At 56.3% G+C, this 13,290-nt stretch overlaps 5 protein-coding genes across 5 annotated transcripts; 2 read left to right on the plus strand and 3 right to left on the minus strand.

The window, feature by feature from the left end:
* Positions 1-305: 305 nt before the first annotated feature.
* Positions 306-2,082, minus strand: KVR01_008652 (uncharacterized protein; the record flags this gene model as incomplete). Its single annotated transcript, XM_044790221.1, has 6 exons — positions 306-807; positions 865-1,202; positions 1,267-1,467; positions 1,523-1,823; positions 1,875-1,932; positions 1,989-2,082. The coding sequence occupies 6 exons, from the start codon at positions 2,080-2,082 to the stop codon at positions 306-308; spliced, it is 1,494 nt and encodes a 497-aa protein (XP_044642419.1).
* A 1,523-nt stretch (positions 2,083-3,605) lies between these two features.
* On the plus strand, positions 3,606-4,280 carry KVR01_008610 (uncharacterized protein; the record flags this gene model as incomplete). The annotated part of the gene is made up of 3 exons (XM_044787852.1): positions 3,606-3,837; positions 3,936-4,015; positions 4,128-4,280. 3 exons carry the CDS (start codon positions 3,606-3,608, stop codon positions 4,278-4,280), a joined length of 465 nt encoding a protein of 154 aa, XP_044642377.1.
* Positions 4,281-4,659: 379 nt separating this feature from the next.
* KVR01_008784 (aminopeptidase P) lies at positions 4,660-6,892 on the minus strand (the record flags this gene model as incomplete). Its single annotated transcript, XM_044791178.1, has 4 exons — positions 4,660-5,085; positions 5,147-5,408; positions 5,473-6,571; positions 6,640-6,892. The coding sequence occupies 4 exons, from the start codon at positions 6,890-6,892 to the stop codon at positions 4,660-4,662; spliced, it is 2,040 nt and encodes a 679-aa protein (XP_044642551.1).
* A 785-nt stretch (positions 6,893-7,677) lies between these two features.
* KVR01_008417 (uncharacterized protein) lies at positions 7,678-13,289 on the plus strand. Its single transcript, XM_044791285.1, has 7 exons — positions 7,678-8,088; positions 8,155-8,675; positions 8,729-8,852; positions 8,956-10,771; positions 10,826-11,010; positions 11,091-11,371; positions 11,442-13,289. Exons 1-7 carry the CDS (start codon positions 8,044-8,046, stop codon positions 11,524-11,526), a joined length of 3,057 nt encoding a protein of 1,018 aa, XP_044642184.1. The 5' UTR covers positions 7,678-8,043; the 3' UTR covers positions 11,527-13,289.
* Positions 11,837-13,231, minus strand: KVR01_008440 (tryptophan--tRNA ligase MSW1; the record flags this gene model as incomplete). The annotated part of the gene is made up of 1 exon (XM_044790803.1): positions 11,837-13,231. The coding sequence occupies one exon, from the start codon at positions 13,229-13,231 to the stop codon at positions 11,837-11,839; it is 1,395 nt and encodes a 464-aa protein (XP_044642207.1).
* Position 13,290: the final 1 nt, after the last annotated feature.

A 13,290-nucleotide genomic window follows, 5' to 3' on the forward strand; every position in this document is an offset into this window, starting at 1 on the left:
TGTGACCTGCGAGTCAAAGAGTAAAGTGATCAATGGCTCAGTGAATATACTCTACGGCATGTCAACTTATACTTGGATGGCACAGAGCGGAACGATTCTAGTTTACTGGCAAATACGTCTGGATTTGGACCTTAAACTAGTTCCAACCTATTGAAGAAGCCAAAGTGCTAAAAGAAGAACCTGCCTCCCGGGGCACAGCAAATTGCAATGGACTAAGTAGGTACCCAGCGACCCGCAGCATTCAGATCAATTCCGTACTTCTGAACCAACTCAACAGTCAAAACAAACTCAGACTCCGGACCAATTTAGGCCACAAGCTTGCAGGGAAAGAAAGGCGAAATCAAGGTCTCCGAGACTCCGTCCACAGCAGGCATCTCAACCTCGTCCAGGTTCTCACAGGCCCTGGGGGTAACAGTGCGAGGCTTCCAGTTGTCCACGGTGGTCTGCTCCAGGCACTTGAACATCTCGAGGTCCTCCTCGGGCTCGCACAGCCACGGGTGCTTCAGGGCGGCGATCGCGGTAATCCTCCTCTCCGGCTTGGTCTGGAAGCAGCGGCGGATGAAGTCCTTGCCGGCCTTGGAGACGACGCCAGAGCGGATGGAGGCGACCTCCTCGAAGACACGGCCGAGCTCCTTGGTCGGCTCGTTCACCTTGCGCTGGGGGGTGAGCGCGTAGTTCATTGCGAACTTTTCGAGGAGGTCGATAGATTTGCACCTGTCGCTGCCGCAGAGGAGGTAGATCGCGAGGACTCCGATGCTCCACATGTCGGCTGGCGGGCCAGCGTGGCTCCTTGGGTTGATGATCTCCCTAGTGCGTTGGGTCAGTTTTATGAAGTGCGTTGGCTTTGTATAGTAGAGGACGTACGGTGCCTGCCAGCCATAGGTGCCGCAGATGCCAGTCATGCTCCTGTCGCCGACCATGCAGGTGTGGCCAAAGTCCGTGATGACGACGCGGTGGTGAGCCGAGGGAGTTGTCGCGCAGAGGATGTTCTCGAGCTTCAGGTCCCGGTGGACGAGGCCCTTTGCGTGCATATAGCCCGCACCGGTCACGACTTGCCGGATCAGCCAACGCACCTCGATCTCGCTCATAGGGGAGCGGCAGCGCTCAGTAAGCGTGAACAAGTCTCCACCGGCGGCGAGATCCTCGAACACATACAAGTTCGAACGGCTCTTGTAGGCGGCTCGGAAGGAGGCCAGGTTCGGCTGAGCGCTGTCAGAGAAGGCCTCGATTGACGAGAGTTAAGAGACAAGAGAGGAGACAACTTACATGCTCAATCTGGCTCCTCACGTGTGTCTCCTGCACCAGCCGCTGGATGTAACCTGTCTGGCCTCTCTCTCGCATGTCCCCAATATTGTAGATCTTGCAGACGACAAAGTCGCCCGTCTCCTCCTCAATGGCGAGATAGACTTGGGCGGAGGCCCCGCTTCCGATCGCAAAGTTTGTGACGGCGTACTTGTCGTGGAATTGCTTGATAGTTGTTAATGAGGATCGGACCGAAGTTTGGGAGGAAGAATTGACTTACTAGGGCTTCCATTCTCTGGGTTGGATTGAGCCTGAGCTTTCCGACGAAAGGATGGATGATCTCGAACTTCACGTTCTCTCCAACGCTGACCACGTCCTCATGGAGGAGTATTCTTCCAGGGTAGACCTTTGTCTTCTCGCCGTCTTGTTCGCGGCCGCCGATGAGCTTGCCGTTGACATAGGTGCCGGAGGTAGAGCCGCGGTCTCTGACGTAGACCATGGGGTAGTGCTCCTCGTCGAAGATGACGGTATAAAACTCTAGCTGCAAGCGAGACACAACGGGGTCGTCGATGGCGAGGTCACTGGCACAAGTAAGCCAGCAGCTCCAAAACAGCTGACTAGTCTTGACCTACTTGTGAGAGTGATCACGGCCGACGCGCAAGTTGTCGTTGGTGTGCAGATACAGGGTGTCTGTGGAGGAGGTTAGACCGCGAGGCCTTGAAAATGCCAGTCGCTAATTGACTCACCCTTCTTGATCTCCCCATCCGGGAGCTTGATTTCGAGCTTGATCTGAGCGACCGCGCCGGCCGGGCTGGATGGTGGGGTATCGTTGGGTGCCATTTCTAGAGTGATGCTCTTGATACCGAAGGCTTGAGATTGTGTTATGGTGTGTACGTGTAGCTGATCTGGTCAAAAGCTCTGTCCAGCAGAGGATCGCAAAGTCGGTTTGCAAACAGCAGTGAGATGGTAGTCAAGATTGGTGGCCAATTTGGGGCAGAAGTCGGGAGATCTGGTGCTGAGGATGGGTCGAAGTAAAGTTGGGGCTGGGGTGGAAAGAGACATTCAAGGGGAAGTCAGACAGGGGTGAGATGAGGTCTTAAATAATACAGGCAGAGCTGCGACGGAGAGGCCGTGGAGATTCAGGACGCACGCAACAAGTGAGAACAATGGGATGGAGGCCATTGTGCAGAGCATTTTCCTTGTGGTGGCTGCAAGAACCAGCCAACCAGGAGTTGAGGCAGGCGGAGGAGCTTCAGCCTGGCACTTGCCAGGATTGGAAGAAGACAATAGACAATAGGAATCATCCCAACTTCAGAGATTGAAGACTCAAGCGGATTGGTTGGATTTTATTGCAGACAAATCAACTAATGGGCAATTGCTTCCCAGCCATCGATTTTCCACTGTCAAATCTGCAACGAGGGCTCATTGGTGTGGGCGAGGGCCGATGAATGAGTCTTGTAGGAAGCAGCTGCGACTTGCGCTACGAGCCTGCTTGGTAGGGTATGAGTATCGTCAAATTGCTGGCTCCTGATCGATACGAGAGGAATTGGTTCTGCTTTGAGTGAATGTGTCCATCGATGGGAAGTCATCGGAGCAAATTCAATGGTTGATTCTCAGTCAGCAAGATCATTTACTCAGGGACACACTCGAAGAGTTGGTTACTTCAAGGGACCATCACGACTGCCATGATACTGAGATGGCAGGCAACTGAAGGAGCTTTGCCAGTTTTCACCATAGCCCTGCGACATATTTAATTCGACACAGTCTCAGATACAATAATGATTTTGCCCCTGACTGCCCAGATGATCGGAAGCAAGCATCGCGATAGCACCTACTTCAGCGGCAACGAATCAATATGTAGGTGCCTGTTGTTCACTTTGTAGTCTCCTCTCCAGTGGTCAAGCCTGGGGAGCACTTGACAATTCAAAGGTCACTACAGCACTCAAGCAATTAGGTCGCATTATTAGAGACAAATTCTATTACCACACAGATATATCCAATTGCTTCAAAGGTACTTTCTTAGACCGTAGATGGAATCGCAGAGTGACCGTGTAATTAAGTACTTAGGTACTTAGGAGTCAGTAAGTTGGAAGTTGGGCCCCTTACATAAGCCGCCTCCACTGAACCCCTGAGCGCCATAGCTCTCAGAGCATCCACCCACCCACCCGCTCGCTCACGGTGAGTGAGCTCTCAACTACGTCACTCACAGCAGCCACTCGACCTACCTCCTAGCAACCAACCTCACTAGGAGCACCAAACCACTGGATCAAATCCAAATCCTCAAATCTACCTCACCGTCCATCAATCCACCTCGACTCGATCCGTACGTACCCTCCAAAATACCAACCCCCCCCCCCAAAAAAATGGCAACAGCAACCCTCTGCCGCACCGCCCTCCGCCGCACCGCAGCACCCATCACCCTGGGCCTCTCAACAGGCCTGCTCCTCGCCCACCGCCAGCACCACCGCCATCCCATCCGCCTCGATGCCCTGCCCGCCTCCTCCTCCTCCTCGAGGCCAACCTCCCCCGTCACAGGGTCCGAGGACTGGCTGGACCCGGAGCTGATCAGGCAGTTGTCCGGCGGGAGCCTGGCAGGTATGTGTGTTGTTGTTGCATGCAATGAATTCAGTTGCAGTCGCATTTGTTTAGTTCCCCCCTGGCTCAAGGTCTAACATGTACTAAATCTCCTGCAGGATTCCTCTCAGGCCTGCTCGTAAGCGTCTTCTCCAAGACCTTGGTCCTGCTCACGGGGCTGGCCATCGTCACAGTGCAGGTGAGTTTTTGGCGAACCCCCACCCCCTTTCTCGGCGGGAATACGTGTTTGCATTCGTGTCCTCTCATCGGTAGTCTGGGGCCCCCTTCGTAACAGAATCATCATATCACAGGTTGCCTCGCGGTGGGGCGTCGACCTGCTCTCCGCCCTCAAGATCCGGCAGCGCATAGAGTCCTCGCGCGTCCTCTCGGCCCTCGAGAAGAACCCAACCTTCAAGCTGGCCTTTGGCACCACCTTTGCCCTCGCTGCGTTCATGCATTTTTAAAAGCGCTGTCTATGCAGATACCTTCATAATATACAAACCTCGTCGTCTCATCATTCTGAAACCCGCTCTGTGCTTTTCTCATATCCTGGCTTCCATCTCTTGACAAGCAACCCGCCCCGGACCGCTGTTATAACACTGGAAGGGTGCTTCCTACCCAGGTACATCTGTTCATAATTCAACTGATCAAGCAAAGGCCACATGAGTGCTTCCGAGAGGCTTCACAACGACTTGAGGGTAGCCCGTAGGTGACAAGACTTCACCTCCCTGTGGGTACAGCGAGCTACTTGCCGGGCCGACGCCGAATATGATCTGGCTGCCGTCGGAGCTTGCCAATAACCCGCTGTTGAACCTTCGACAGCTTGCTTAGAAATAGTTTTTCCTAGAATGGTGCTGTCTCTCTCTGCAACCAAGCCAGCGCGACTTCATCCCCTTTGAGCAAGTCTTTCGTCTTCTCGTAGATCTCTCTGTTGTGGTCATTTAGCCACCCCAACTCTTCTTCAGTCAGAAGCTTCACGTCGATAAGGTTCCGGCAGTAGGGTGTCATCGTCACATGCTCAAAACCAAGGAACGGTCTGTCACCGAACTGGTTGGCCGTCTTGACCTCCTTTACGATGGCGATGTTCTCGATGCGGATGCCGAACTTGCCATCTTCGTAATAGCCCGGCTCGATAGAAGTCACATTTCCGGCTGCCATGTAGACTTCAGAGTACTGCTTCCTAGTTCCTATCCCAATTGGGCCCTCGTGGACATTCAGATAAGAGCCTACACCATGGCCGGTGCCATGACGATAATCCAGACCCTCTCGCTGTACACAGCGTGTTAGTCTCATGCATGCCCTGGTGCGTGCAACGCCTGGAGATTCTTACCCAGAGGAATTGGCGCGCCAAGCTATCGATGGCGAATCCAGTCACGCCCTTGGGAAAGATGGCTCTGTCCAAGGCGATGTTTCCTTTCAGAACTAGGGTGTTTGCCTGGCGCTCCTTGTCCGTAGGCGTGCCGAAATGTAGTGTTCGAGTTGTATCCGTTGTGCCATCAAGGAACTGTGCACCGGAGTCACACAGGTATATGGCGTTCGGGTCTATGATTGAGCAATTGCCCCGCTCTGGTTGGTAATGGATGACGGCCGCACTGGTGGATCGTCAGATCAATAAACACAGGCTCGCCAAACTCGGATTGTGGCAGGCAGACTTACTTGGCCCCTGTTGAGGATATCGTGGGGAACGACAGCCCGACGAAGTCCTTCTGCTTGGACCGAAGCTCCTCCAGCTTGTCAGCCGCCGTCACCTCGTCTATCGTGGCCTTCTTGTTGACCAGCTGGTCCTCCAGCCATGCGAAATAGGCAGTCAGTGCCGCGCCGTCTCGGATGTGACATTGCCTCATGCCCTCCAGCTCCGTCTCGTTCTTCACGGCCTTGGCATCGCCGACGGGGCTCCTGATTTCCTCGACGGCCTCATCGCCACCCAGTGCCAGCTTCAACGCCCATGAGCCTTTTGTGGAGATGGCAAATTTGTTGTTTGTCACTATCTCATAGCCATTAGCGTCAGTGCCTATGGAATCGGTATTGCTCAGCGCCCTAGCGTCGTCGAAGAGGCTATCGTAGGGCTTGACTGTAACACCAGATTCGGCAAGATAGTTGCGGCTCTCGTCGTCGAGCTTCACCGAGTCGATGTATAATGTGGCCTGGTCAGCTGTAATCACGGCGTAAGAAAAGAATACGGGGTTGTACGGAATGTCGTTTCCGCGTAAGTTGAACAACCAAGCGATCTCGTCCAGCATTGACACGACAAAACAGTCCAGGTGCTTCTTGGCCAGCTCTTTACGCAGCTCCTCGAGCTTCGTCTTGGTGTCTTTACCGGCATACTTCTGATGCAGCAGCTTCACAGGCTCATTCGGACGCGGGGGCTTGCCATCGGCCCAGATGATATCGACCAGGTTCTCGGTGACAGCGGTCAGGTCCTGTCCTCCCTTCCGCTTGATGCTCTCGGCCAGCTTCTCAGCGGTCGAGCTGGTAAGCAATGTTGGGTCCACACCAACGACCTTGCCGCCGGCAGACTGGTCTGCAGACCATTCTTGCCACGTGGGAACGTCCTGTAGGCCCTGCTTGAGAAGGGTCCAGTTGTTGTCCAACTGTTTCGTTGCCTGGTTGAAGTATCGGCCGTCGGTGGCCAGGGCAGCCTTGTCGTGTGTGATTACGGCGCAACCCGCGGAACCGCTGAATCCGCTAATGAACTTCCTCCTCTCATCGCAGGGTGCGATATACTCGGATGAGTGGCTGTCTTCGGACGGAATGACTAGGAAGGGGGGGTCTTTAGAACTTGTATTCATTGGGCGGTTCCCGGGGGGGGGGGTGTGGACTGACTATATATGTCCACCTTGCGCTCCCTCATGAGCCTGCGCAGCTGGGAGAGCTGGTAGCTGGTGTCGACCGTCTCCATGTCGGGGTGGACAGAGGTGGAACTGAAGCGGACCTTCCAGGAGGGGGATGGCGACGCGGATGGGAATCTGGAGAGGAAGAGTACGCCCCTGACTCTGTTGAAGGCTGGCTGTAACTGGGGGGCAGCTGGTTTTACCTTGCAAGCGGCAGAGAACAGCCTGGGCGAGGACAACAACATGGGCGGGTAGAATTGGGAGGAAGTAGAGGAGAGGAGTGAAATGGCGTCGGTGGAAGGGGAGATGGAGGGGCGGTTGGTTGTATGCTACGCAGCATTGAGCGGGATGCGCACACCCCACCTTCCTCGAGTCGCCAATCGAGTGAGGCCCACACAAGCTCTCCTGCTGCATTTGGCAAGCCTCTGAGCATCGCCAGGGGCGGTCTCTGCGCCTATTTGCGCCTAGGGGCTGCCATGCCGAGGCCCTGGCCTATCACACTGACGCCATATAGCTCGAGCCAGACACGGTCACACATGGACGAAGCCACATTGGATGCCATGATGCCGGCACCAGCAGCTTCGGCGGCGGCATTGAGGGTGTCATTGTTTACATACGATCGAGTTGCTGGCACACTGCTGTCCACGTTTTGAGTTATGGGGCTGCAGATAAAGTTTCGGTGTCTGTACGTGCTTGGCTGCAGCAATTTGTTGTCTCTGTCATTGAGACTCTATTCTTGAGACTCTGGTCCATTGTTGTGTTGGTACTCCATACATAGTTTGGTCATGATCCACTCCTGAGACAGTTTGTGGACGAATGCCATCAGGGCTCCACTAATTCATGCTCTCGAGCTGCACGACGATCAATGTTCCGCGTGAACAAAGAGGCAGCAATGATATATACTGCTCTCATGGAGCTGGACAGCCTGTTGCCATGGAAAGCAAGCTGTATGTCCCGTACTCCGTACTCCGTATTCTTATCGATACGGCGGTCGTCCTCCCAAAAAAACATCGCCCCACCACGAGCACAAGCGGCGCGTCGGTATGCTGCCAGCCTGGTGCTTATAAGTACCATCTCTCATCGAGCAGACCAGGCCGGTTTACTATACCGGGGGACCTCAGCTGAAGCCTCGACATCCCTAGCTACTAGCAGTTAACTGACCTGCACATAATGTTCCACTGAGCAGGGAACCCCCAAAGCCAGTCCCCACCCTCGCCGTCTCACAGACCCACCCCACCATCCCCACCGCCGCCCTGTTTAGAAACACAGCAGCGACAGCACAGTGCTGTGTAGTACCTCCCGTTGCACTGGCCGGCCCCGAACGCTGCGGCGCGTAGGCTGAGACAATCTTTTGGCCGGGGCTGTTTGCCGGTCGCCATGTTGACTGCACAGCAAGATGGAGCCCCTACCACTGCCATCAAACCTGGACGAGGCCGAGTCGGTGAGTATTGCCGTCCTCCGCCCGCAAAAAAAAAAGACACAGTCAAGATGCTTACTCCCCTCGCAGTTGATATTGGCGCTGTACCGGCCGGCGCCGCCTGAGGTCATCTCCAGGACCCAGGACGCCCTGCAGCGCCTCCAGCGCTCACATCTGGGATGGCAGTTCGCCCACGGCATGCTCGAGCGCCCCGACGACCAGGTCAAGTTCTTCGGCGCCCTCACCATCATCATCAAGCTCAACACCGAGAGCTCTGCCCTGGCCGAGGACGATGCGAGGCAGCTGCTCCAGAGCCTCATCGGCTGGTTCGTCCGCTCCCTCGCCGACGGCAGCGGCGCCCTGGTCATCCGCAAGCTCGCCTCCGCCCTCGTCACCTTCTTCATCCAGTTCCCCCACCTCTGGCCTGCATGTGTGCATCACCTGCTCTACTGCTTCGACGTTGGCCGTGCCGTGCCCAGGGATGAGGCTAAGAATGCCCCCACCTCGGCCCTGCTCGCCGCTCTTGATGAGACAAGGTTGATGGCTGCCATCTGGTTCATTACTGTCTTTGTTGAGGAAATTGCAAAGACCGAGATGAAATCACAGAAGTAGTACGTGTGGCATCTTACACGCGTGCCGGATTTCATATGCTGACTTGATACAGCTTAGCAGTGCATGAGAGCCTCGCCCAGAACTCGGAGGATGTGACGGCACTCTTGGCTTGTGGGCTGTCCAACAGGTCTCCCAGTGGCATCAGGATTCGAGAAGAGACTATTAAGTGTTTACAGGTAGGTTTTGAGACATGTATTGAGGTTGTTGACGGGGCGCTGCTAAATTGCATGCCCTATGACTTCGTCCAGACTCTGGGTGAGATGGCTAACAGGCATCTAGTCTTGGATCCTCTATGAACAACGTCTTCCGTCATCCGATGACACGCTCACGAAACCTCTGCGGGATCTCATAATCCCAGCACTGGAATGCATCCAGACTGAAGAGCTGACCGAGACGACAATGGAGCTGTTCATCGACATTCTTCAGAACTATTCTGGTTTCCTGAAAGATGAGCACTACGAAGCCCTCTTCGCCCTGTTTGAGAGCGACTGGTCGCGGGATCGCTACATGCAGCTTTCGTCCGGTGACTTTGACTTTGCGTTTACGCAATATGGAGTTCTGATGATTGCATTCGGCGACGCAAAGGTGCAAACCCTTATGGAGGGCGTGGACGAGCGATCGCATAGGATGCTTCAAAGGCTCTGTGGCCTACTGAACTGCAGGGGCGTCCTTGTTGGAGAGGACAAAATCTTTGTCCCCGCCCTTGAATTCTGGGCCACGTATGTCGAGACTCTGACGGACACAGTTTACATGGAGGAAGCGACCGCTTACAGCTGGCTGCCCTTTGCCATGAGCCAAGTCATGGATGCTATCTCCCACTGTTATGGCAAGATCCAACTCGTCGATCACTCCACGTGGAGCGAGATGGACTCTAATGATAGAGCCGGATGGGTTGAGGCCCGGAAGGATGTTGCCGACTTTTTGCTGGCGGTTTGGACTCTCAAGGGGAAGTCCCTAGTGACCAACTTTGTTGATCTGCTGCTCCAGGCCCTCCCCACTCGAGACTGGGCCCAGATTGAGGCCTCTCTCTACTGTCTTGGAGCGATCAGCGACTGCGTTGGGGATAGCGGGGACTGTGACCAAGACCTGCACAAGGTCTTCTCCTCTGAACTGTTTCAACTGGTTGGGCCCGGGCCCGCCAGGGCGACAATACCGCCTCGTTTGTTGCAGACAAGCTTGTCGACAATCGAGCGCTTTTCTGATTTCTTTGAGCGTCACCAGCAATATCTGCCTTCGGCCCTCGAATTACTCTTCACCGTTGTTGGCGAGGACGGAGCACTTGGGGGCTCTTCCTCCAAATCAATAATGACACTATGCTCTTCCTGTCGATCTTTGCTCAAGGACCACGTTGAGGGCTTTCTTCAGCATTACCATCGTATTCACGGCATAGGAATTGACTCTGTCGCTGAAGAGAGGATCATGACCGGTATCGCTTCGATAGTGCAAGCAATTCCTGAAGAAGATCGACGGCTGGGCTACCTTGAGGACCTGATCGCTTTACTCAACAATGACACACAGCACTGCCTCCGCCTGAAAGAACACCCGCATCTGGCAGACGAGCAAGACATGAAGTCATGGATCGAGACGAGACTTCGAGCTGATATCCTGTCACAGAAACATGCGCCGACATCTGTGGACGAAGCGGCTCTTCTCGTAGCAGAGAGGGTCTTGAGGAGTATAGCAAGCATGGGCAAGGGCATGCAGAGCCTGTCTGAGGCGCCTATCGAGCTAGACGTTGAGGAGGACAGAAGGCCCCAAAACAGCAGCGAGCGGCTCTTGGGCATCCAGAACCACATCGTGACTATGGTGAGCCAGATACACCAGGCCTTCGGCCAGAGCGGTGAGGTCACAGAAACAATCTGCAACATATTCCGAGCTGGCTTCTCCGAAACAGAACCGGGCCCGTTTGTGTTCCCACCAGCACTTGTGATTCAGTTCTTCACACAAAATGGGCCCAACAGCCCCCGGATAGGCAGCATGATCAGCACCATGTGCTCTTTCGTGAGTTCCTTGAGCAACCGACCCAGGGCACAGGTCCTGGAGTGTCTCGCTGCTCTCCTGCCATGGGTGCTCGGTCTACTCAAGGTGATATCGGGTAAGCACCATCCCACAACCATACTACAGCGACAAAGCTCTGACCGTCTCCAAGAACCCGACAGCGACCCTGATCTGACGCAAAGCGGTATCGACTTCATGAATCGCGTCATGTCGCGGTATCCCGAGGCTCTCCTACAGCTTCAACCGACCAGTGACCTTGAATTCTTCTTCATGTTCGCCCTGAGGGTCTTGGACGGAAAGGAACCCCTGCCGAAGGGAAGTGCCTGTGACTTCTGGGTGAGTACCACCATACAGCTGAGATTACAACACCTCGCACTCGAAGCATATTGGAGACTCGGTGGCTGACCAGCAACAAGTCCGCATTCGTCGCCATCAAGAGCGACGACGCTTCGGTCCAAGCTGGTTTCGGTAATGCCCTCGAATACCTCGGGCCGCTCCTGACGCAGTCACTCGTGCAGAACATTGGCGGCAACGCGTCGCGCAGCGAGCTGGACAAGCTGAGTGACCCCCTGAAGAAACTTGTCGTCCAGCATCCCAAGGCCAAGCAGTGGCTCGAAGCTGCCCTGCTGGACCCGTCTTTCCCCAGCACCAAGGTGACCGCTGAGGACAAGTCGATGTTTGCGAAGAAGGTCATAAAGTAGGTTGACCCTCCCCCTGAACGGTGTCTATCTCTCTTGAGGGCGGTATTTTGCTAACCCAATCTTCAGCCTGAGAGGGGCGAGGCAGACCAACACTGTTGTCAGGGACTTCTGGCTGGCGTCAAGGGGTTCCAACTTTGCATATGCATCTTGATGCTCATATGTTGCCGTTGCCATGTGAGAGGCTGGACTTTTAGTACGAGTGGGCCGGGAAGATAGAGATGGAAGAATGCGATGCAAATCATAGATACCTCACACACTAGCATGTGCAGACGATTGGAAGGCCGACAGACATGTTTGGATTGCTAGGTTGCGGGTGTCGTACCAGGACCAGCACTACGAGAAATACACACAACGTATGCACGCCTCCTGTCCCGTACTTGAGTGGGGACAATGAATCTTATGCCCCGGGGACGCCCATCTATATGTCTTTGTACACATCTTACACCTGGAGACGCACGATCCTAAAACCCTACGGCATCCTTGACAAGCTTCATGGTCGCATCCGCACTCGCCCTGGCCTTCTCGGCACCAACGGCCTCGAGATCATCCAGGCCCCTCCCGCCGTTGTTGCCCATCAGCTCCAGGTACCTCTCCCGCACATCCCTCAGCTCAGCGACGACCGCATCCGCCGTCCGCTCCTTGAGCGCCTTGAGCGGGTGCTGGGCCCCCTCGAACCCCCGCGCCACCTCCTCCGGCGTCCTGCTCCCCTTGCCCTTGCCCTTGCCCTTGCCCCCCCTCACGCCGCCGCCCTCGAGGACCGCCAGCATCTCCAGCAGGTTCGACACCCCAGGCCGCGCGGCGGGGTCGTAGCTGACGAACCCGCTCTGCGAGTCCGTCACGGCGCGCATGATCTTGCGCCGCACGTCCGCCTCGGCGTCGGTGATGAGCACCCTGCTCGCGGCGTTGGCGTCGGACTTGCTCATCTTCCTCGTCGGGTCCGCGAGGCTCATGACGCGGCGCGCGGGGCTGACGATCGTCTCGGGCGGGACGAGGATGTTTCCTCTCTTCTTGTCCTTGTCCCCGCCGCCGCCGCCGCCAGGGCCGTAGGTGTGGTTGAACCCGGCGGCGCACTCCCGCGCGAACTCGAGGTGCTGCCGCTGGTCCTCACCCACGGGGACGTGCGTCGCGCGGTGCACGAGGATGTCGGCGGCCTGGAGGACGGGGTAGGAGAAGAGGCCGAGCTTGAGGGCGGCCGCCGAGGAAGACTTGCCATCACCGCTTCCACCTCCCCCTGCCCCCTCGCCGCCGTCGTAGTCCCCCAGCGCCGACGCGTCCTCCGGCAGCGACAGCTTGCTCTTCCACTGCGTCATGCGCGACAGGTACCCCATGGACGCGGTGCACGACAGCACCCACATGAGCTCGGCGTGCGCGGGCACGGAGCTCTGGTGGAAGATGGTGCTGCGCGCCGGGTCCAGGCCCACGGCCAGCAGGGCGGCCAGCATCTCGCGGCGCCACCGGCGCAGCTGCCCCGCGTCCTGCGGCAGCGTGATGGCGTGGAGGTCGACCACCGAGAAGAGGAGCCGCGTCGTCGGGCTGGTGGATGTTGCCTCCTCCTGCAGCGCCACCCACTGTGACAGCGCGCCGAGGTAGTTGCCCAGGTGTGGCACGCCCGTGGGCTGGATGCCGGAGAAGATCACCTTTGGGGCGGCATCGCTGGGGTTTGTGGGTGTGGTGGTGGTGGTGGTGGTGGTGGTGGTGGTGGTGGTGGTTGAGGCCAAACGGCGCTGGTGAGATATCTGTGAGGATATCGACGGGTGCGCGGCTGGGTGTGAATTGCTGGGTGGCGCAGCTTGGGCGGCCTGTCCTATTGCTATGGGCCTCGAGCCCAGTATCCTCCGTGACCGCCTACACAGCATTGTGACGTTGAACTGCTCATACGAGCACTCCCCCGGGTGGTGGTGTGGTGGTGTGATGT

This window comes from Diaporthe batatas, assembly GCF_019321695.1.
Source record: "Diaporthe batatas strain CRI 302-4 chromosome Unknown Contig00010, whole genome shotgun sequence".
NCBI lineage: Eukaryota > Fungi > Ascomycota > Sordariomycetes > Diaporthales > Diaporthaceae > Diaporthe > Diaporthe batatas.

Coding starts and splice junctions, on each gene's coding strand:
- KVR01_008417 (XM_044791285.1), top strand. CDS start 8,044: ATGGAGCCCCTACCACTGCCATCAAACCTGGACGAGGCCGAGTCG. Junction 8,676..8,728: donor GAGATGAAATCACAGAAGTA/GTACGTGTGGCA, acceptor GACTTGATACAG/CTTAGCAGTGCATGAGAGCC. Junction 11,011..11,090: donor GAAGTGCCTGTGACTTCTGG/GTGAGTACCACC, acceptor ACCAGCAACAAG/TCCGCATTCGTCGCCATCAA.